A 24,285-nucleotide genomic window follows, 5' to 3' on the forward strand; every position below is an offset into this window, starting at 1 on the left:
AGTTAAAGTTGTTAGAGCAGATATTATATAATACCTACTCTGATACCTGCCTTACAGTTGTTAGAGCAGGTTTTATTATACCCATTTTCCAGACAATCACGGTGCATCTCCAAACCCTCATGTCTAATTAGCAACAGAGCTCCAACTATAAGCCGAAGGGTTGTCTAACTACACCACCCCACCTTTTTTCTCTTTTCCTTTCATTTTCTTTAGCAAATGTCTTTATAGCTTCCCAACATGCTGTATGTGTGGACGGGGCGGATTATACAATAGGCAAGGTAAACACGGTGCTTACTTTGCTTACCAAATCATCTGTAGTAAACAGTTTCACATTTTTTCACATCAAAGATTCCGCTTCTAGGTATGGCCAACATGTATGTATCTCCCAAACCCGCAGCACCTTCCTGCAGAATCAAAGCCTCTTTTCAAGTTGATAGTAAGGAAATTTGAAACCCAGTAAGCAAGTTAAACACAGGCTTACTTGTGTTTACTAATCTGTAGTAAAAGACGTGGTGAAACCCACCTGAAATTGTTCATTTACTACAGATTAGTAAGCACAAGTAAGCCTCTGCTTACCGTCATCTGCCCTTGCGTGGAGTCGATTCCGACTCAGACCGACCCTATAAGACCCATAGGGTTTTCAAGGCTGTAAATCTTTATGGAAGAAGACTGCCACATCTTCCTCCCACTGAGCTGTTAGTCTGTTCCGACCACCCGACCTTTCCCTCAGCAGCAATGCGTCACCATAGCTCCTGGAAGACCTCCCCAAAGCCTCGATGGGCGGAGGGAGGGCAGGCCTGTGACGCAGTTCCGGTTGCGCCAGTCCCGCAGTGTTCATCGCGGAGCACGAGCGCTCGGAGCGGCTGAGACTCAAGGTGAGTCAACCGGCCCCGGCTTAGCTTGGTGGACGGGAGAGGGAGCTTTGGCCTCGACGGGGAGGGAGGAGCGGGCTTAGCACCGGTGGCACACACACCCCACTCACGGGCCGCGGAAGGGCTGGGGGAGGAGCCAGCTGTCCCCGTGCAGCCCCAGCTGGCGGGAGACGGCTCGCTGGATAATACCCCGAGAGGTTAACAAATGAAACCTTGGCTCTTCCACGTTCCGGAAATTTCTTTGTGTGCTCCCCGATAATAGCCTTCTGCCAGGCCGGCCCAGGCCGCCTTTTTTGCCTGGCTTTCCACCAGGAGGTTCTCACCAGTCTAATTGATGAGAATAGGCCCAAAGGATTGAGAACCCCGCGTGAGAAGCTGAATCTCGTTGCAAGTACCGGGTAATGTCGGGTTCAGGAAGAAAATAGCCTCCTTGGCTTTGTTCAGATTAGAAAGCATACGCATAACAGGGATCTGCTCAAGTTTGTAAACAGTTTTACAGAAGGATGATCTGGTGGGTGAGGTACCGGGAAACCAGAACTTCCAATTCATTCTTCCGGTTGGAACCCCTGCTGAGAATTTGCATTTTCACTACAGGTATATTAGAATCACAATCTACGATTTAACAAGATCTCCAGGTGATTCCTGTGTCTGATAAATTTTGAGAAGCACTACTCTGCTAGTGGTTCTCAGAATTCTTCCTAACCTGCGACATTAGCATAGCCTGGCAACCTGTTAGAATGCAAATTCTCAGCAGGTGTTCCAACTGGACTGAATGGGTTCGAATTCCTGCAGGAAACCCATGTTATGTAAAAAAAAAAAAAAAAAAAAACTGGATATAAACTGGAGGAGAAAAGAATTAGGAGGCAGACAATTGCTTTCAGGTATTGGAAGGCTGCTATGGAGAAAGTATTGGTCTAGGACCCAATTAGGACCAGTGAGTGTAGAAGATAAAGTAATGCAGAATTTGGTTCAGCTTTAGGAAGACCTTATAACAATTACAACTGTGCAAAAGTAGAATTCTGTGCCTCAAGAATTATTAAATTTGCCTGCTTAGGAGTTTTCAGGTACAGACTGACTGAGTGCTGTGTTAAAGCAGTGGTTGGCAAGCTCATTAAATTATTAAAATTTATGATAATTTGATTTACTTATACCTCATTGAAGAATGAATTTTGGGCACTTGTAAGGGCACATAAACTTTGGGAAATGATCATGAAGAAGAAGAAGAAAAACTGGGGACAGAGCCTTCTGCCTATGATTGATCAGAAATTTTTGCTTAATGAGCTTGAGCTAAAATTCTAGGTAGCTTAAGAAAGTAATTCGCCATAGTTAATGTAGTCTCCATTTTCTAACCATGTGCTTTTTGATTTTGTGAACACTTTATTAAATAAAATACAGAAGCCCAGACCTGAAGGGCATCACTAAAAAAACCCTTTAAGACAAACTCAACATAACAAATGTGAAATTACTGACTTTCCTTTAAAAAAAAAAAAAAGAAGAAGAAACTCAAGGGAATTCATTATAAAGTTTTTCTTTATCTTTGCCAACCTGATAGGTGGAAACATTGTAACTTTAGTTTACATTTCCCTTGTTATGACTGCGATTGAGCATCTTTTCATTAGGATTACTTATTAAGCTGAGACTTGAAAGACAAATTGATGGAGCATAGGGAATGAGAAGCGAAGTGATGAGGGGAGGCAGAAGCCAGGTTGTGAGTGACTTTGTTTGCCATGCCAAGGAGTTGTTAAAGGGTTTTAAACAGCTGGGTGATATGAACAGATATATATTTTAATCCTCAGCAAGTAGTCTTTGAGCCTGTGGAGATAGAATTGCCAAACTGAAAAATGGCGTATGTGATTTCAAAGGAAGAAGCAATATTGTTATAACATTCCCAGGGAGTTAAAAGCTAAAGATATTTGAAAAATTTTAAAAAATAGGTTTTGTATTGTTTGAAACAGATCTGCTAGAAACTTTATTTCATTGGGCTGATTTTACAACAACTGCTGGAAGAGAATAGAAATTAAATACTATTGTATCTAGAAGCCCTGAAGGCTCAGTGATTAAGAGCTGAGCTGCAAACCGAAAGGTCAGCAGTTTGAATCCCCCAGGTGCTCCTTGGAAACCCGATGGGGCAGTTCTACTCTGTCCTATAGAGTGGCTGTGAGTTGGTATTGACTCGATGGCAACGGGTTTGGTTTGGGTTTTGGTTTATTATTGTACCTAGAGACAAGGTCAAAACCCAAACCAAACCCGTTGCCATCGAGTCAATACCAACTCATTTTAGCAACCCTGTAGGACAGAGTAGAACTGCCCCATCGGGTTTCCAAGGCTGTAATCTTTACAGAAGTAGACTGCCACATCTTTCTCCCTCAGAGTGGCTAGTGGGTTCAAACCACTGACCTTTCAGTTAACAGCCAAGCCCTTAACCACTGCACCACCAGCGTTCCTTGGAGACAAGTTAGGCAACCTTTTTTTTTTTTTTTAATGTATATGATCATAAAACAAAAGGTTTCATAATTTTTTCAAAGTCCAGTTAACTTTTAACAGTGGTCTGCTTCAACATCATAAGTGTTGAAGTTGACAGCTATACTTCTCTTTACCACCCCTCCGTAATTGATCAGCGTTCACCAAAGCTGCTTTTTTCCCCCAATGCCCCATATTTTCTACTTAAATAAACTTTTTGTTTTAGAACAGTTGTAGATTTATAGAAAAGTGCAGAGATAGACGATGAGTTCCCATACATCCCTTATCTAGTGTCCTTTATAGTTATCATCTACATTACTATGTATGTTTGTCACAGCTGAGGAACTGACATTGGTATGTTGCTATTAATTAACCTCCACAGTTTATTAGAATTTTACTAGTTTTTCCCTAATGTCCTTTTTCTGCTCCAGGATCCCATCCAGGATACCACATTACATTAGTCTTATGTCTGCTTAGTGTCCTCTGGTTGTGATAATTTTTCAGACTTTCCTTGTTTTTGGTGACTTTGGCAGAAGTACTGATCAGGTATTTTGTAGAATGTCCCTCAGTTTGGATTTGTCTGCTGTTTTTCTCATCACTAGACTGGATTTAAGGAGGGCAGGGGAAGATTGCAGAGGTGAAGTGCCCTTCTCATCACATTAGGAGTACGTGCTATCAACATGAGTTATCACTGATGATATTAATTTTGATCACCTGGCTGAGGCAGTTTCTCCACTATAAAGTTAATTTCTCCTCTAGTCCTTTGCATACTCTACTCTTTGGAAGCAAGTCGCTAAATGCAGCCCACACTCAAGGGATGGGGAGTTAAGCTTCACCTAGTACCCACATAAATTATTTGGAATTCTGCTGTACAGGAGATTTGTTTCTTCTTCCCCATTTATTTATTCAGTCATGTTTTTATATCAGTATGAGCTCCTGAACATTTATCTTATACTTTGGGTTATAATCTAGTACTACATTATAATTCAGTACTACTCAAAAACTGCTTCATATGTGGCCATTGAGAGCTTTTGTAGGTTGGCTTCTGAGCCTTTTTGACATGCCCCCATTGTTTTTTCTTTTGAGTACTTTCTTCTTGGCACTATAAGAGGCTCCATGTTTATCTTGTATATTCCCTGCCCAAACCCTAGAATCAGTCAATTCTCCATTTTCTGATTCCTTTTATCAGAGAATGGTATTTAGGAACCAAGATCAGGGTGCTGGGTGTGCTCACTGGTACTGGGGTGTCATTGCTTCTAACCTCTCTCAGCAGACAAGGCTAGGAAATATATGTATGTATTCTAACCCATGTATTGCACAATAATTATTTCTGTGTTTGCCTATATCTATACTAAGCTAAACATGAGTTGTATTGCTGTATTTTTTAAACTTAAATTTGTATCGATAATACTATTTTTAAAACCTGTTTTTACTCCTTAAAAGTAGCCTTGAAGATCCATATATCACATTTATTCTTTCCACAAATACTTGAACTCCTGCTAGGCATATGCTAGACATTTGGAGTATAGTGGTGAGGTGAACAAAACAGATGGAAGTCCCTGACCTCAAGAGCTGATATTCAGCTAGAGTCCTGTTAAAATACAAATCAGTAGGCTATTGCAATGACTTTGACTTTTTCTCTTGAGTGAGACTTGAAGCCTTGACGGGTTGTGAGCCAGAGGAATGATGTGACCTGAATTGTATTTTAACAGGAGACAACTCTAGTTGATTAAACTCTAGTTTAATCTAGTTGTCTAAACGCTAGTTGATTAAATGACCTGGAGAAAAAGTAGAGAAGGGAGATAAGGAGTTGTGGGATGAGGGAGGGCAGTTTGTGATTTAAAACGGCATTCAGGGATGCCTCACCAAGAAGGTAGTATCTGAGTAAAGACTTTTCAGGAGATGAGAAACGGGGCTGTGAGTAATCTGGAGAAGGAGCGTTAGGCAGAGGGAGTGGCAAGTACAAGGGCTCTGAGGTGGGAATGTGTGTAGCTTGAGAAATAATGTGGATGGGGCAGAATGAACAAAGAGGGAAGTATAAGATGAGATCAGAGAATTGATGGGGCCGAGATCTTCTGGGGCCTTTTTGGCCATTACAATAACTTTTACTCTTGAGTAAGACTTGTGTAAGTAAGACTTGAGTAAGGTTGTGAGCAGAGGAATGATGTGATCTGACTTGTATTTTAACAGGATCACCCTTGCTGCTGTGTTGTGCATATACAGCAGGGCAGGGTGGAAGCAATTAGGAGACTATTGCAGCACTCCAGGGACGAGGTGATGAACTGGAGAGGTAGTGTTGGAGGTAGTGAGAAGTGGTTGAACTCTGGATATGTTCTGAACATAAAGCTAACAGAATTTGCTTATGGGTTGGACATAGAATGTGAAAGCAGAGTCAAGAATGACTCTTAAGGTTTTTTGGTCTGAGTAAACAGAATGATGGAGTTGCCATTAACTGAGTTGAACAGGTTTGGGGGATAGATAGGAAATTCAGTTTTAGACTTGTTAAGCTCGAGATACCTACGGGACATCCAGGTGGCACTGTTAAGTGGATAGTTGAATGTATAAGTCTGGCATTCAGAGGAGAGGTACAGACTGGAGATACAGATTGGGCACTGGAGAGCATGTTAAAATATCAGGAACTAAGGTGAGATTCTGAACAGTTTGTAGAGCAAAGTTAAATGTAATTTTAAAATTATGCAATATCACTTTTTAGGAGATTGGACATATAGTAAAATCAGAGTGGGGTATTCTCAGCTGACCCCAGAAAGTTTTGAACAACTATAATTATTTTATGGTGGCCATAATTTGCACAATTTCTTGTGTTAACAGTGTGGCCATAAAGACTAGAAAAACTTTTTTTTTTTTTTTTTTGGGTAACTTTATGGTAACCGTATTTTCTTAGGTTTAACGTGTGGCCTTAAAGAACCAGAAAACTAAAGGAACCAATATCCCTGGTACACAGAGCCTCATCTTTAGCAAGGCTGTTTCCTGAGTCTGTATGATGACCAAGGTTCTGGGCATGGCTACAGTTCTGGGCCCTAGGCCTCCACAGAAGCAGGTGGGGCCTGTGATTGTAAAAGTCGAAGAGGGGGAGGAGGAGAAAGAAAAGTGCCTTCCTGGCCTGGAGATATTCCGCCAACGCTTCAGGCAGTTTGGGTACCATGACACACCTGGACCCCGTGAGGCCCTGAGCCAACTCCGGGTGCTCTGCTGTGAGTGGCTGAGGCCCGAGTTGCACACCAAGGAACAGATCCTGGAGCTGCTGGTGCTGGAGCAGTTTGTGACCATCCTGCCCAATGAGCTCCAGGCCTGGGTGCAGGAGCACTGCCCAGAGACCGCCGAAGAGGCTGTTACTCTCCTGGAAGACCTGGAGCGAGAACTGGATGAACCAGGACAAGAGGTGAGAAGGGGGAAACTTTCTTTTCTTCAAGGAGGTTAGGAGCATAGAATTCCAGGCAAGAGCAAGAGCAATAACAGCTGAATGGAAGTTTCTGCTCGATTAGACCATGTCTTCTTCTATACTAAACTAACATTTTAGCCTTGGGGATTGAATGGGATGGATGTTTCGCTTTTCTTTTTCCTATAAGTTCTACGTAGCTCTCCTAAGATTGCCAATCTAGTTCTTAAAGTGAATGGTGCACGAACTCAGCCATTCCTAATTGTTTCTAGGTCTCAGCTCCTCCAAATGAACAGAGACAGCTGTGGGAGAAGATGTCATCTTCAGGAACATCAAAAGAATCCCTGAGCAGCATACAGCCACAGTCTTTGGAGACCAGGAACAAATATGAATCTTGGGAGCCTCTACATATCGAAGAGATTGATGAGAGGCAAGATTTCACCCAAGATCTAAGAAAGATCCAAGGTAGGAACCATCTGTCAGGCTGCCCCTCATGCCCTGGGCTTGTCTGGTTGAAGAAACAATAATTCATCATTACTGGTTGTGAGGTGATTACCTAGACTAACTTGGGTGGTCTGGCTAAAGGCAGAAGTAGTTCCCTCTCCCCTTCGGGTACATCTGTCTGAGTCAGAGTCCTAGCATGGAAACAAATGACACACTCTTAAAGGGGCAGTTGAAGTGTGTTTAATGAGGGGACTGTTTACAGAGGTGTGGGCAGATTAAGTGAACCAGTAAGGGATGGCGCTGCACCCAGACAACGCTGAAAAGCTGTTACTATCCATGAACTTAAAGAGATAAGAGGGGAAATCTCTTACCCAAACCAGGTGTGAGTTATTGCCATGAGAGAGGAATTACTTGATAGGAGCTGTGGTTATAGGCCCTGCAGTCGGGTGGGGAGAGAGCATAGTGAATAAATACCCTGACTTCACCCTCTTCCTGCCCTTAGATCTTCTGCTGGTGCTTACCATTGGCAGACCCAACTGGAAGCTAGAGGGCAAGAGAAATAAAATAATGCAGCCCTTAGGGTCAACCTCCTGGGGCACAGAACAGGGCAGGGAGTGGATCTGGAAGCACAGATGGAGAATAATCAGGCAGCCTTTCTGAAGCAATGGAAAGAGGCAGACATTTTTCAGAAGTCAAGGTTATATTAGGGTAATTATACTCCCCAGCTTGAATTTCCACAATCATAGTTTACAGAACAGTCTCAGAAGCCATAAGTGATAATCCCCCTTGTTATTTTATATTGCTGGTTTCAAATATACCTACATTTACCTGATAGTTTCAAACCAAGACTTTACTTAAATATTAGGTGGAGTAGGCCACTATTTATGTGTATGGTGTGATTTCATGGGTGTGGTCCTTGGCCCCAGACACTTACTGTGTCCCAAACACGTGAAGTTCCATCTTTGAAATAAGATTTTGAACCCTGTTAAAAATGACATTCTTAAGGGAGGGAGAGAGAAAAATTAAACTGTTAGCTAAATTCTTCACTTTTTATGATTGTTAATGTCAGTACTCTTCTCCAGGCAGTTGTCACTTCCCTGGAGTTATCAGAGTAATTAAAGATAAAAATAGCATGTTTTTCTGCTAATAGCACACCCACATAAACAACATGGACACACATATAACGCATGGAAATGGTAAACTTATATGGAAAAGTTCTGGTATGGTGCACCCATGCATATGCTGTCTGTCTCTTGACATTTCCAGAAGTGAATTCCTGCCTCATTCACCCTCATTCAGTAGTCCAAAAACTACCAACCTTCTGGTTAGCAGACCTAGCGCTTAACCGCTACGCCACCAGGATTTCCACTTTTGGTCATATTTGTGTAATAAAGGTATAAGCCGTGGTCAAGAAGCCATGGATCGAGCTTGGCAGTGCCCGTAATTGGAAAATAACTGATGAAACCGTTGTTTCTGTTGGTTTGAGTTGATAATTACATCCCTGTCACTTTTGAGTCATCAATCCGAACCTCGAACCCACTGAAGCCTGTCCATAAATCACGTGCTATCAGTTGGAAGCATAGACAAGGTGAAGCCTGAACTGGCATAAACAGCATCAAATAGCTATCGGTAGGAATCTCGATTCAATGTATGTCAAATTCCAACTCTGGCTATTAATTGGAGGAGTAAACAAAGCAAAACTGATATACGATGGCTCTTGGCTCAGCACTTAAATGGGAAAACCTTATCAGATCATGTTAAGTGAAGCCATTAAGCTGTGTTAGGTTTGCTTATTTTATAGTCTAATTATGTCTTCTTAGTATCAATGTCTTCGATCAACAATCGCAAGTCACCTTAGTCAAATGCTTGGTGGGCATATAAAAGACTCTGGCTTCTTGTACACCTCACATTTGAATTTTGTGATCTCCAGTAGAACCAGCCAGTTATCAATTACATTTCGCACATTTTTTTAGTTTTTAGATGTAAATCTTAGAACCCTTTATGGTCATGGCAAGAATTAAACACAAGTCCTGCACCACAGACTTCGACCTGAAAGTCGTTTTGAGGGCGGAAGAAACAAGCAACGGAGTGACAGGAAGAGTGTTTGAGGTTGCAGAGTTGTCCGTTTGCAAAAGGAGAAAAAGGAGCTGGAGAAAGTGAATCCGCGAAACGTGCACCTTGTGGGCCCAAAGCGAAATGGCCTGAGTTGGAGAATGACTTGAAAGAGTGAATTCTCAACAGCGACAAAATCAAGCTGTCTTTACTGTCACAACTCAGATCAAAACAAAGCTTCTAGCAAATGAAAGAAGAATCCCAGATTTCAAGGTGGGTTTCAGCGGGATTTCTGAATTTATCAAAAGGAACAGCCTTTCTGTGAGAAGGAGAACCACTGAAGGCCAGCAACTTCCAGATGGCTCAGGGCAAAAGATGGTCAACTTTGAAGGGCTCCGGGAGTCAGATGATGAGGAAGATAATGAATGAGTAAACTAAAATGGCCTGTTTTAAGATAAAAAACACAATTTTTTCTGGTGGCTTTTATTTGTTGATTTCAAAGATACGGATTATCAAAAATTACGTTACAGTTTAAGATTTATGAAAGCAATAAAACACAGTACAAACAGCATCTTACAGTTTTAGGCCTCAAATCATTTCTTACTCATTTCTAGTTTTTCGTGCGTCCGTGCTCTTCAGTTTCAATATGGCGTTCCATTTCCATCACGAGCCCATTCAGTTCTCCATTGGTTGCGCTTGGTTTAGGAAAATAGCCTACCTTAAATGAAGTTTCCATGAGATCAATTTTGTCCTGGTAACATTAAATCCATTGGACAGAAAAAAAAAATGGAAATCGAAGTCAGCAGCATGTAAAAAAATATTGGTGTAGCGTGCTTATGAAAATGTGGGGGAGGTTGCACGGTTTGCAGAAATGTGTAACGTGCGCATTATTTGTGTAAAAATACAGTAGCCAAAGGTGTATCTAGTCAGCTTTATTTTCCATTTTCCTTGTCATAGACACTTGGCAGTACTACATAAAAGGGAGGGTGGGGAGGAAGGGTTTTCAGAGCCAAAAATAGGGTCTTGGGTTTTAGGATTCAGGTGGGGGACAAAAGGTGAGGTTCTTGGACCCACCTGAGGAAAAGGAAGTTGGCACTGAAAGCTTTGCATAGATCCAGGGCCTTCAAAAGGCTTAGTGAAGAAAGACGTACTGCAGAAACCTGTTAGAGAAGAAAAACTGAAATTTTTTCATTGAAATGAGCCATAGAAAAGTGGTAAGGCTGCACCCTGTCTAAGGTGGAAAACTTGTGAGACCCGGAAAAACAAGGCAGTCCCGTTGACTTCTGGCTCTCACGGGTTTCAGAGTATATATAGAAAGAAATGAGCCCACCAGCACAGGGATACAATACAAGTGCTCAGTCGTCTACACCAAGAAACTTGGAAGACAGTTACCTGGCCAGTCAACTAGAAGAGATCCGTATTTATGCCTATTCCCAGAAGTGATTCAACCGAATGCAGAAATTATCAAACAATATCATTAATATCACACACAAGTAAAATTTTGCTGAAGATCATTCAGAAGTGGCTACAGCAGTATATCAACAGGGAATTGCCAGAAATTCAAGCCAGATTCAGAAGAGGACGTGGAACCAGGGATAGCATTGGTGATGTCAGATGGATCCTGGCTGAAAGCAGAGAATACCAGAAAGATGTTTACCTGTGTTTTATTGATTCTGCAAAGGCATTCAACTGTGTGCATCATAACAAACTATGGATAACATTGCAAAGGATGGGAATTCCAGAACACTTAACTGTGCTCATGAGGAACCAGTACATAGATTAAGAGGCAGTAGTTCCAGTAGAATAAGGGGATACTGTGTGGTTTAAAGTCAGGAAAGGTGTGCGTCAGTGTTGTATCCTTTCACCAAACCTATTCAGTCTGTGTACTGAGCAAGTAATCTGAGAAGCTGGACTGTATGAAGAAGAATGGGGCATCAGGGTTGGAGGAAGACTCATTAATGCTGTGTGTTATGCAGATGACACATCCTTATTTGCTGAAAGTGAAGAAGACTTGAAGCACTTACTGATGAAGATCAAAGACCATAGCCTTCGATATAGATTACACCTCTACGTAAAACAAAAATCCTCACAACTGAACCAGCAAGCAACATCAAGATAAAAGGAGAAAAGATTGAAGTTGTCAAGGATCTCATTTTGCTTGGATCTACAGTCAACACCCATGGAAGCAGCTGTCAAATCCAAAGACGCATTGCATTGGGCAAATCTGCTGCAAAAGACCTCTTTAAAGTGTTGAAAAGCAAAGATGTCACCTTCAAGACTTTAGGTGCACCTGACCCAAGCCATTGTTTTTTCAATTGCCTCATGTGCACAGGAAAGCTGGACAATGGATGAGGAAGACAAAAGAACTGATGATGCCCTTGAATTGTGGTGTTGGCAAAGAATATTGAGTATACCATGGAGTACCAAAAGAATGAACAAATCTGTCTTGGAAGAAGTACAACCAGAATGCTCCTTAGAAGGAAAGATGGTGAGACTATGTCTCACATACTTTGTACATGTTACCAGAAGGGATCAGTCCCAAGAGAAGGACATCATGCTTGGTAAAGTAGAGGGTCAGCGAAAAAGAAGACTCTCAATGAGATGGATTGACACAGTGGCTGCAACAATGGGGTCAAGCATGACAACGATTGTGAGAATGGCGCAGGACAGGACAGTGTTTTGTTCTGTTGTACATAGGGTCACTATGTGTCGGAACCAACTCGGAGGCACATAACAACAACAACTCAACTGGTATTCTGTTAATTCCTGAGACCTTCTTTTTTGCCATTGCCTTTAGCATGGACCTCTTCCATCAGATGTTCGTCATCATGTACAACCTCCTGGAATGGTTGAATGTCAACCGATTCTTTTTGGTAGTGATTCTGTATTCCTTCCATCTTCTATTGATGCTTCCTGCGTCATTTAATATTTTCCTCCATAGAATCCTTCAAAATTACAACTTGAGGCTTGAATTTTTTGTTCAGCTTGAGAGATGCTGAGTGTGTTCTTCACTTTTGGTTTTCTATCAACAGGTTTTTGCACATTTCATTATAATACTCCAACTCCTAACAACCCTACAGAACAGAGTAGAACTGCCCCATAGGGTTTCCAAGGAAAGGTTGGTAGATTTGAACTGCTGACCTTTTGGTTAGCAGCTGAGGTCTTAACTACTATGCCACCAGGGCTCCACTCTATCATTTAAGGGCTTATAAATCTATAGGAGAGTCTGCCCACTGAGGAACGCAGGGTTTTCTCCTTAAACGAGTTCACAGAGTCTTTGTGAAATTGTAATCTTGGTGAATTAATGGTATTCCTCACTGCCTTCTATTGTTTTCCCAATTTAAACTGTCACACTTGGATTTCCTATGTGCTCTCCCCTCATGAATTCCAAATTGAAGCAATATGACCACAGTATATCTTGTGATAGAAGTGGTCTCTAGTTCATGTCTGTATTAAAAAATTTATCTTTGCAGATTGCAGAACCTAATTAAATATTAGAATATATTTGGATTGTTTTCATGTTAATATACATAAACAGTATTCTGCTTGGGCTTGTCTTCTACTCTTCAGCCTGTTGTCGTTAGGTGCCATCAAGTCGGTTCCAACTCATAGTGACCCTATGTACAACAGAAGAAAACACTGCCTAGTCATCGTGTGCCATTCTCAGTCCTTGCTATGCTTGAGCCTGTCATTCCAGCCACTGTGTCAATCCATCTTGTTGAGGGTCTCCCTTTCTTTCCTTGACCCTCTGCTTTACCAAGCATGACATCCTTCTCCAGGGACTGATCCCGTGTCCAAAGTACTTGAGACAAAATCTTGCCCATCCTTCTAAGGAGCCTTCTGGCTGTACTTCTTCCAAGACAGATTTATTCATTCTTCTGGCAGTCCATGGTATATTCAGTCTTCTTTGCCAGCACCATAATTAAAAGGCATCAATTCTTCTTCAGTCTTCATTGTCCAGCTTTCGCATGCATGTGAGGTGATTGAGAACACCATGGATTGGGTCAGGTGCACCTTAGTTCTTAAAGTGACATCTTTGCTTTTTAACACTTTAAAGAGGTCTTTTGCAGCAGATTTGCCTGATGCAGTACGTCATCTGATTTCTTGGCTACTGCTTCTGTGGGTGTTGATGGTGGATCCAAGAAGATGAAATCCTCATAACTTCAGTATATTCTCTGTTTATCATGATGTTGTTTATTGGTTCAGTTGTGAGGATTTCTGTTATCTTTATGTTGAGGTATAATCCATACTGGAGGCTGTGGTCTCTGATCTTCATTAGTAAGTGCTTCAGGTCCTCTTTGCTCTCAGCAAGCAAGATTTTGTTTGCGTATTGCAGGTTGTTAATGAGTCTTCCTCCAGTCCTGATGCTGCATTCTTCTTCATGTAGTCCAGCTTCTCGGGTTATTTGCTCTGCATACAGATTGAATAAGTATGGTGAAAGAATACAACCCCGACACACACCTTTCCTGATTTTAAACCATGCAGTATCCCCTTGTTTTGTTCAAATGATGGGCTCTTTGTCTAAGTACAGGTTCTTCTTGAGCACCAAAAAAAAAAAAAATTGTTCTGGAATTCCCCATTCTTCGCAGTATTATCCCCTAATTTGTTATGATCCACACAGTCAAATGCCTTTGCCTAGTCAATAAAATACAGGTAAACATCTTTCTGGTATTCTCTGCTTTTAGCCATGGTCCATCTGCCATCAGCAATGGTATCCCTTGTTCCATGCTCTCTTCTGAATCCAGCTTGAATTTCTGGCAGTTTTCTGTCAATACATACTGCTATAACTGCTTTTGAATGATCTTCAGCAAAATTTTACTTGCGTGTGATATTAATGATCTTGTTCAATAATTTCTGCGTTCTGTTGGATCTCCTTTCTTTGGAATGAATACAAATATGGATCTCTTCCAGCCAGTTGGCCAGATGGCTGTCTTCCAAATTTCTCGGCATAGATGAGTAAGCAGTTCAGCTTTTGGAAGGCAGAGCTGAAGTCCAGGGCTCAGAGACCTCCACCCAGAATCCAGGGAGTGTGGTCAACAACAGAGTCTGGAGGGCAGGGCCATTGCCTAAATGGTCTCAGAGAACAGAGGATTATTTTCAAGCCTTGAGAGCTAATGTAATGCGTTCTGCTGACTTGTTTGGTGCCTGTTATCTGTTCTTTTCTCCAAATTCTGCCATTTGTAGTGGAAATATCTACCTTGTGCCTGTCCCACCATTGTATTTTGGAAGAAGATTACTTGTATTCTGGATTTCACAGATGAAGAGGAATTTTTGGATTTTGGACTTGGAGTTGATTTAAGACTTTTACTATGATATAATGGGGTGAATTGTTTTACATGTGGCAAGGACATGAATTTTGGGGGGCCAAAGTGTGTGATGTTATGGATTAAATTGTGTCCCTGAAAAATATATGTCACCCTGGCTAGGCCATGATTCCCAGTATTGTGATTGTCTACCATTTTGTAATCTGATGTGATTTTCCTGTGTGTTGTAAATTCTACTTCTATGATGTTAATGAGGCAGGACTCAATACAAGATCAGGTTGTATCTTGAATCAATCTCTTTTGCGATAAAAAAAAGAGAGAAGCCAGCAGAGAGATGGGGAACTTCCTACCACCAAGAATGAAGAACCAGGAAGGGAGCACATCCTTTCGACTTGAGGTCTTCCACTGAGAAGCTCCTAGACCAGGGGACAAGTGATGATGACTTTCCCCCAGAGCTGACTGAGAGAGAAGGCCTTCCCCTGGAGCCAGCACCCTGAAATAGGACTGTGAGAGAATAGATTTCTCTTTGTTAAAGCCATCTACTTGTGGTAGTCCTATTATAGCAGCACTAGATAAACTAAGACAGGATAATTAGATAACTAGAGACTCATTACAACCTACAATATGCAAATGACACAACTTTGCTTGCTATAAATGCAGAAGACTTGAAGCTCTTACTGGTGGTCAAATACTACAGCCTTCAGTATGGATATGCCTGAATGCGAAGAAAACAAAAATCCTCACAGCTAGAATGATCAACAACATCATGATAAATGGAGAAAAATTCAAGTTGCCAGTTATTTCATTCCACTTGGACCCACAGTCATCATCCATGGAAGCAGCAGTCAAGAAATCAACAACGTATTGCACTGGGCAAATCTGCAAAGACCTTTTTAAAGTTTTAAAAAGCAGAGATGCCACTTTGATGGCTAAGGTGCCATGGTCTATTTAGTCGCCTCATAAGCATGTGAAAGCTGGACAGTGAAAAAAGAAGAATTGATGGCATTCGTGTTGCGGTATTGTCAAAGGGTATTGAATGTACTGTGGACTGTCGAGAATGAACAAATCATCTTGGAAGAAATACTCTTTAGAATTGAGGATGGCGACACTAGCTCCCTTACCTTAGATACGTCATCAGAAAGACCAAAAAATATGTTTGGTAAAGTAGGTCAGCGAAAACAAGACCCTCAGTGAGATGATGTGACACAGTAGCCACAACAGTGGACTCAACACACCGACAATCATAAAGGTGGCCCAGGACCGGTCGTGATTATAAGCAGAGGGACAAGGAAGTTCCTTGGACAAGGGAAAACTGGACTGAGAAGGAACGTACAGTGTTGGCTGAAGCTTCTGTATTCTTGGAGGGATAACAGTTCTCTGAGGGAGCCCATCTTTCCAAATTTCCCTTACTCCCCGTTTCCATGCATGTGGATGAAATCTTAAGTGTGATTGCCTGTTGAAATGCTCTAAAAGAGATATACTGGTTAAATCTGAGCTCAACAGTTACAACTAACTTGAGTTCAACAGTTAAAACTAAGTTTACAACTAAAGGAACTTATTAAAGACACAGCCAAATGTAAGTTAAACCCTCAAAGGGGTTGCATGCTTTCATTCGATCAGTAGGGACCTGGCACTAGAATGATTATAAGTGGACTGAATGTTTTCTTTTGCTTTTCTCCTTAGCTTCTGTGGAAATTTGTGTTTTGTGAAGGAGTTTGCCACTCGGCCTCTTGTCCCTCAATTACCTTTTCATTTTCCTTAACCAGCTTTGACCTTTTATCGGTCATTTTTGTTTCTTTCTGCCTAAGCGTCATCCATGTACTTTGCTGCTGTCTTAACATGCTTGCTCTGCCTTATCGCACTCTGTATATGAAGATATCGTCCTGGCAGAAAAGCAGTATGCTCATCATATCATCATGACTTCTGGCAGAAGCTTATGTGAAAATCCAGTATTGTGAACTAGATTAGATGCCGGTTTATCTACTTCAGCTGGGATATTGTGACCTCACACAGAGCTTGTACTTAATCATGCTTCAGAATTCATTGGTTTCACGTGATGGCCCTATTTCTCCTTCAGCAGGTTTTTCTTCAGAACAGGAAACTGACATATCCTTATCCTATTTATTATTTCAGATTATGAATCGAACACCCAGCATGAGGAATCAACAGATAAGCAGCAAAGTTCTGAGGAAGACTCTAATACAGAAGGATTCCAAAGGGATATTATTACCATGGTTGTCGATAATAAATATGAGGCCAGGTTAGAAAGGCAACGGGTAAACCATGAAAGGGAAAGAGGAACAAAATCTCCTCTCCAAGGTTCCAAGAAAGTCAGAAAGTTAATTCCTATTAACCTTACCATGAGAGAGAAACGTTATATATGTGCCGAGTGTGGAAAAGCCTTTAGTAATAGCTCAAATCTTACTAAACACCGGAGAATACACACTGGGGAGAAACCTTATGTATGCACCAAATGTGGGAGAGCTTTCAGCCACAGTTCAAACCTTACCCTTCATTACAGAACACACATGGTGGACCGACCCTATGACTGTGGCAAGTGTGGAAAAGCCTTCAGTCAGAGTTCAGATCTCCTTAAACATCAGAGAAGTCACACTGGAGAGGCACCATATCAGTGTAAAGATTGTGGAAAGTCTTTCAGTGGTAAAGCCAGCCTCACTCGCCATTATCGAACACACACTGGGGAGAAGCCTTATCAGTGTAACGAATGTGGGAAGAGCTTTAGTCAGCATGCAGGTCTTAGTTCACATCAGAGACTCCACACTGGAGAGAAGCCATATAAATGTAAGGAATGTGGTAGAGCCTTCAACCACAGCTCAAATTTTAATAAACACCATAGAATCCATACTGGGGAAAAGCCCTATTGGTGTAAAAATTGTGGGAAAGCCTTCTGTAGTAAGTCAAATCTTTCCAAACATCTGAGAGTCCACACTGGAGAAGAAGTACCATAATGGTCAAGTATGTGCCTTTTTGTTTGTTTTTTTAGAATATGAATGCTAGGGAGAAACTCAGTAATTGCAATATAAACTGTGGTGGCGGATTTTGCTTCCACTCAGCCTCAAGGAATGCCTGAGGAGTGAGAGCTTAACCTTGGAACAGTAGGACATCTTTCAGAGAGCCTCAGTGGGTTCCTCACTTGGCATACCTCAGCTCCCAGTAAACCATAGTGGTATTGCCTTTTGTATAGTTAAACTGGTACGTGCCAAATGTATCTAAAGGGGAAACGTTGTGACCAATAACTTGTTTTACATTTTGAACATGTATACATGAATTTGGATTTTGAAAGAATTGAGTCACATCAAACACAATTTAATCTGATCTTAGAATAAATGTATAACATCTTGTAATGCCTCAAGACTATTATAATAAATATAGGTTGATTATTGAACACTATTATATAGAGAGAAAATTCATACTGGTTTAGCTTTTAGAAAACGTAGATTTGGGATAGAGATTTTAGTATTCGTAAATGTGTGTGTTAGGGAGTTGAGGGAGACTGTGTAGTAGATGCCTGTTGGTCCACACTGCTTTTTTTCTGCACACTGAGCACATTTTTTCATTATTGGGCCTCATGGGTATCTCAGTCTATGCCAAGGGCTGAAAATCTGACTCCCCCCAAGAAGCTTTCTTCTGAAACTCCACAAGGTGGTAGTGGTTAGGTGCCGTTGAGTCGGTTCCAACTTATAGCGACCCTATGTACAACCTCCACAAGGTAATATACAATATGATACCCTTACAAACTCCCCCCCCCACACCCATCTACAGTCTCTTTGATGTCTTAAGATGCTTCCATTTTTTTCTACTTTAAAATGACTTTTGGCTAGTAGGTCCCCTTGTTGCCTAGAAACCCAGTGACTTAACTCCTCCTATGACTTGCTGATCTTCAAATTATGACAATTTCTTCACCTCTGGTTAGTATTCACGGAAATACCAGGGTTAGGTACAGCAAGGTTTCATATCTAGTACCAGTGCCGAGCTCTGGAAGTTGCCCCGTATGCCATCCTGGGAGCAGATGAGGCCGGCCACAGGTAATGCCTCCGTATGCAAACCGGTTACATGTAGGGAAGGCGTTACTGAACAAGAATCTGTTCACCTGCTTACTAAACATCTGGAAGTCCTGCAGCACCTTCAACTCCATATATCTCATGTTGAACTCTCCTGTTTGTATGAAGTGTTGGTGCTTCAGTAGTAGAATTCTCACCTTCCATGCGGGAGACCCAGGTTCAATTCGCAGCCAGTGTAGTTCACGTGCAGCCACCACCCATCTTGTCAGTGGAGGTTTGTGTATTCTGTGATGCTAAAGAGGTTTCAGTGGGGTTTCCAGACAAGATGGACTAGGAAGCAAGGCCTGGCGATCTGAAAATCAGCCAGAGAAAACTGGATCACAACAGTTTGATCTGCAGCCAATCAGGCCTCCTTTCCATTGTGCATGGGGTCACCATGAGTTGGGGGACAACTGAATAGCAGCAAATAACACATCCTGTTTGTATGTTAACCATGGTTAAGGCCCACAGAAAATTTAGTAACTAGGCAGCAGCTCATTATTTTTGTCTGCAGTGCCCATGCTGCTGCTGCTCCAGATTACATGCCTGCTCCTGTTCCGGTGAGAGATGGATGGGTCCCAGGTATGCACTGCCCCTTATCTTCCTGCCCACCTACCTTTTGAGTACCACCTCTGCAGTGGCTGCTTTCTGATGGGCATTGATCTAAGACACAAAAATCCCATAGGTTCATCCAGGAACTGAAGTCGTTTCAGTTGTCTTCTTAGCTCAAGATTTCAGCTTTATTCTTTCCGTCTATCTAGTCCAGCTCCTGCCACAGCCCCATCCATGAAATCTTTACATTAAGCCACTTCTGCCTCCATACAAAGTTGGTTACCAATATACTGCTTGCAGCTCTGCCCACTGGATTTCCCCTCACACCAGCCTTTAGGACCACTCCCGAGTGGGGCCATAGTGAAACAGTGCATTTTTGGCTCATACCAACATCAAACTAAACAGACCTTAGTTGTTTCTTCCTTTATCAACTGGTGAAAGGGAACCTTCCATGAGTCTATAGATAAGAGCAGAGGGAGAGGCATCAGCGCAACAAAGGTAGGTGACATAGGGGTCTAGGCCTCCTGCTTGTTACTTCTGGGCCTGCTCGTGCCTGGGCCTTTGTAGAGGTAGTAGTAGTGGACTGTTGCTGTGTCCACTTAGCCTAATGACTTGGTGGATCTGATAATAGTCAAATCATGATGGACAAACAGCTGACCCCTTTGTCAATACTCTGCTAAATGGTTCCAGCATCATTACTTCATTTACTATAGGTTGTCATTAATGCCCAGGGTTTAATGAGCTATCCTGGAAGTGTATTAGGACTGTGTATTTTCTAGTGCTGCTGTGACAAATTACCACACACTTGGAGGCTTAAAATAGTGAAAATATATTGCCTTACAGTTCTGTAGGTTAGAATTTCGGCATAGGTCTCATTGGGCTGAAATCAAGGTGGTGGCAGGGCTGCATTCCTTTTTGGAGGCTCTTGAAGATAATTTGTTTCCTTGCCTTTTCTACATTTTAGAAGCTGCCCACATTCTTTGGCTGTATCCTTGCCTATGTCTTAAAAGCTAGGAATGTTGCATCCCTCTGACCATTCTTAAATACTAACATTTCTGACTCTTCTTCTGCTTCCCTCTTCCACTTTTAAGGACCCTTGTGATCATATCCTTGGGAGAAAGATGTGACAGTCTGCTTCCTTAAAGATTTACAGCGTTAGAAACCTTATGGGGTAGTTCTCCTCTGTCCTACAGGGCTGCTGTTAACTCAGAATCGGCTTGATGGGTTTGGTTTTTTGGTTTTATGATTATATTGGACCACCTGGATAATCTTTCATTTCAGAGTCACCTGATTAACAACCTTAATTTCATCTGCAACCTTAATTTCTCTTTGTCATGTAACCTAACATAATCACAGCTTCTGGGAATTAGGATGTTGACATCTTTGAAGGCCCTCCCTGCCACAGCGTTTCTCCAGGTGTCCTTATCAGGACACTAAAACCTGAGGCATGGGAGAATGCTCCCATGTCAGTTCTCTCTCCACTATCCCAGCTTTATATTTAGCACACTACCACCACTGTATCCCAAGTCCTGTACCTCAAGATCTACTGCCGCATACGTTCTCTGTTTCCTACCAGTAACTTTAGCCAGGTTCTGCAACACTTTCAGTGAGTAAGCCATTTTCTCTTGGACCAGTGACAATATTTCCCCCTGAGGCCATGCTGAAACTTGTCCTTAGCTAATTGGTTTCTGTGTAGTGAGGGGAGGTGGGGACAGATTTTGAGGTGGACAAGCATTATCTTGAGAGAGATCTGCCTCAAGTGAGATATTTGCATGGTCTCCAAGCAAAAGGAGGTAACTCTTCTCTAGCAAGAGGGAGGGGGATGCTTTTGCTAGGCCAGAGGGCTCAGGAGGCCTTGGAACCCAAGGTTTTCAAGCACACCTACCGAAATATCACATATATCAGAATCTCAATCTTTCCCGATCAAGATCCTGAATTTTAGCATGAATGTCTTGGTGAGGCTTTGCATTTATCCACCTTTGCAGTTCTGCCACCCTTGCAATTAAATTCTGGGTCTGATTTTCAACCCAGCCAGCTCTGTGCTGCAGAAGATGAAGCTCTCTAAACACTGCTGTGGAGGACTTCTGGCTTTCACAGGACCTGAATTGATAGTTGGCTGACCCGAGCCTATCCTCTTCCTTCAAAACTCCTGAGAGAGACTCTACAGTTCCTATAATTACCACTGCTGTAATAATGTTCCGGCTATAGACCTACAATATAAACTAATGCTTCCCCTTCTAGACGTACCACATCCCTTGCTACCACTAGTGAGGATCTTAATTTCCATGCTATAGCATGCCACGGGTTATGGCCACCACACTTCTTAGCAGACTCCTTTTTTACTTTGTGACCAGTGAGTAACACAGTCCCAAAATATCTGATATTCCACTTTCTAGGCTCTACTTGATAGGGACACTACTAATACCAACTGTCATAGTTTAGGTTTCCCTTAAAGTAGAGGCTAGGACAAGGGCTTGGGACCAGATAGTTTATTTAGGGATCAGGGATGCAATCCCAGGAAGCAGGGGTGCAGGGTCGGAGGAGGGGGGTCAGAGGAGAAAAAGCCAATAAGAGCTGCATTATTGAGCTGGGTGCCCTATAGCAACTATAGCAACAATCTCAGTTTTACTGGGGACCTTCAATGGAACATGTAATAAATGGGGAAGTCTGGAGTGATGGTTAGTTTTTATGTGTCGACTTGGCTAGGCTATAATACCCAGTCATTTAATCAAACACTGAGTGTTTCTGCAAAGGTATTTGTGTAGACCATCATTCATCTGTCAGTTTGTTGTACTGTGGTGGCTTGTGTGTTGCTATGATGCTGGAAATTATGCCACCAGTATTTCAAATAACATCAGGGTCACTCTTGGTAGACAGGGTTCAGAGGAGCTTCCAGACAAAGACAAACTAGGTAGAAGAACCTGGCAATCTACTTCTAAAAAAATAGTAGCCAGTGAAAACCTTATGAATAGTAGTGAAACATTTTCTGATATACTACCGGAAGATGAGCCCCTGAGGTTGAAAGGCACTCAAAATATGACTGGGGAAGAGATGCCTCGAAGTAAAGGTGACCTTAATGATGTGGATGGAATAAAGCGTTTGGGACCTACATTTGCTGATGTGGCACACCTCAAGAAACAGCTGCAAACATCCATTAATAATCAAAACGTGAAATGTATGAAGTATGAATCTAGGAAAACTGGAAGTTGTCCAAAAATGAAATGGAACATAGAAGGACTGATACCATTCAGAACAGGAATCATGTGTTATTCATCTTTTAACTTCAGCCCCCATCACAGGGCTATGCCCTGGTCCATAAACATTTTTCTAATCAAATGATTTTATGTATGTATGTGAGTGTATGTGTTATGGACTCAATCGTGTCTCCCCCAGAAGATACGTTGAATTCCTAACTCCTAGTACCTGTGAACATGACTTTGTTTGAAAAAAGGGTCTTTGAAGATGTTAACAGTTAACATGAGGTCGTACTAGAGTGCATCCTAGTCCTATTTGAGTGGTGTTCTTAGAAAAGAGGAAAAGAAACAGAATGAAACAGGAACATGGCCACGTAAAGATGTGTCTACAAGCCAAGAAACACCTGAGCTACAAGAAGCTGGGAGAAATGAAAGGATCTTCCTTTAAAGACTTCGGAGGGATGATGGCCTGGCGAACTTGTTCATTTGGACTTCTAACATCCAGAACTGTGAGACAATAAGTTTCTGTTCTTATAAGCCACCCAGTTTGTATATCGGTAGTCCTAGAAACTAATACAATATGTATTTGTACCTGTGTGGTTATCTGTGTATACAGGTTATATATGACTCACGATGTGTGTACACACTTGTCTCCACTGGTTCAGGCCTTGAAGGTTGTGTCTTACCTTGGGTTAGGCCTCCAGAAAGCAATGCACCTGGATCTCATTAGCTTAGTCCCTCCAGAAACACCTTGATGGAGTCATCCTTCATATTCTTGGCATTTTATCAAAAATTGAAAACTAGAAACTGCTATATGAAAGTGTCTTAAGTTTGATGAAAAACTATTGGTGAAGACATTGTCCTTTATGTCATTCAGTTTCTCCTATAATAAAGTCCTTTAAAGAAAATGTCTATAGTTATTACTTAAATAACCTTTCTACTGACCCTTCTGAGATTGTCAAGTAAGCTCTGGAATGCAGGGTTGGTTTGTTTCACTCCTGAATCCCTCAAGCTTGCAACTATGTCCTAAACCTTATAGAAAGTCCGAAGTACTTCCTGAAATGCACTGAATTCACTTGGACTGAATTCTTTTCCAAATGTCGTTCTCCTTGGGCCCCAGCCTTTTCTGTATAGTTCTTACCTACCAGGTTCTTCTCAGCACAGTGTGCAAAGTTTAGCCAGTAATACAAGAGAATCACAATTCAAACCATCTGGTAGGTTCAGGAACAGCTTCACCTTCTGTTGATCTTGGCACATAAATCTGGCTTCTGTAATGTGAACCCTGATGGTGCTTTCTGCTGTAATTCTCAGGAAGCCTGTATGTGGGGTTGTTCTGTTTGGTTCAACTGCTCCAGAAACCCAACCCTCCAACACAGTTCATCTGGTTTTGTCCACATAGTTTCTTCCAAACTAAAGTCCCCATTTCCTGGACAGCTATTTCCATGTTCATTCAACATGCAGCCAATATTTATTAAATGTTTCCTATGTGCCAGGCATTATGCTAGGCACAACATATGTAATAGTGAACAACATACAGTTCGTTCGAAGAGTTTAGTCGTCTTCTTAAAAAAAAAAAAAACCCTTGCCATCAAGTCGATTCCGACTCAAAGCAACCCTATAGGACAGAGTAGAACTGCTCTATAGGGTTTCCAAGGAACTCGAACTGGTGGACTCGAACTGATCATCTTTTGGTTAGCAGCAAAACTCTTAACCACTGTACCAAAAGTTACATTTTAAGTCCTGAATTTCTTCATTCAGTAAAGCTCTGTGATGGTTATGTGTCAGCTTGTCTGGTTTGGCAGACATTGGACTGATCGCTCTTCCATAATGTAATCACCTCCATAATGAGATCTGCTAGGGGAGTTTCCTTGGGGGTATGGCCTACATTCAATATATATGGACGTTCTGGCAAAGCTTGCTGACTTTCGCTTACTCTGGATTCTGTATCTGGCTCATCATCACCTAACCTCCAGTTCCTGAGACTTGAGC

At 41.9% G+C, this 24,285-nt stretch overlaps 1 protein-coding gene across 2 annotated transcripts in view; it reads left to right on the forward strand.

Moving 5' to 3' along the window:
- The window catches only part of ZKSCAN1 (zinc finger with KRAB and SCAN domains 1), a 76,325-nt gene extending 52,557 nt beyond the window's left edge, over positions 1 to 23,768 (forward strand). Inside the window, exons 1-4 of one of the 2 annotated variants that reach the window (XM_049904471.1) lie at positions 742 to 875; positions 6,235 to 6,732; positions 7,002 to 7,194; positions 16,623 to 23,768. In XM_049904471.1, coding sequence (XP_049760428.1) covers positions 6,331 to 6,732; positions 7,002 to 7,194; positions 16,623 to 17,458 — 1,431 coding nt within the window. In that variant the 5' untranslated portion in view covers positions 742 to 875; positions 6,235 to 6,330 and the 3' untranslated portion in view covers positions 17,459 to 23,768. Of the gene's footprint in view, positions 876 to 897; positions 1,271 to 6,234; positions 6,733 to 7,001; positions 7,195 to 16,622 lie in introns of those variants that run through there. The other variant, XM_049904472.1, reaches the window with a different exon arrangement.
- The last annotated feature ends 517 nt before the right edge of the window (positions 23,769 to 24,285 follow it).

Source organism: Elephas maximus, chromosome 12 (assembly GCF_024166365.1).
Source record: "Elephas maximus indicus isolate mEleMax1 chromosome 12, mEleMax1 primary haplotype, whole genome shotgun sequence".
Taxonomy (NCBI): Eukaryota; Metazoa; Chordata; class Mammalia; order Proboscidea; family Elephantidae; genus Elephas; species Elephas maximus.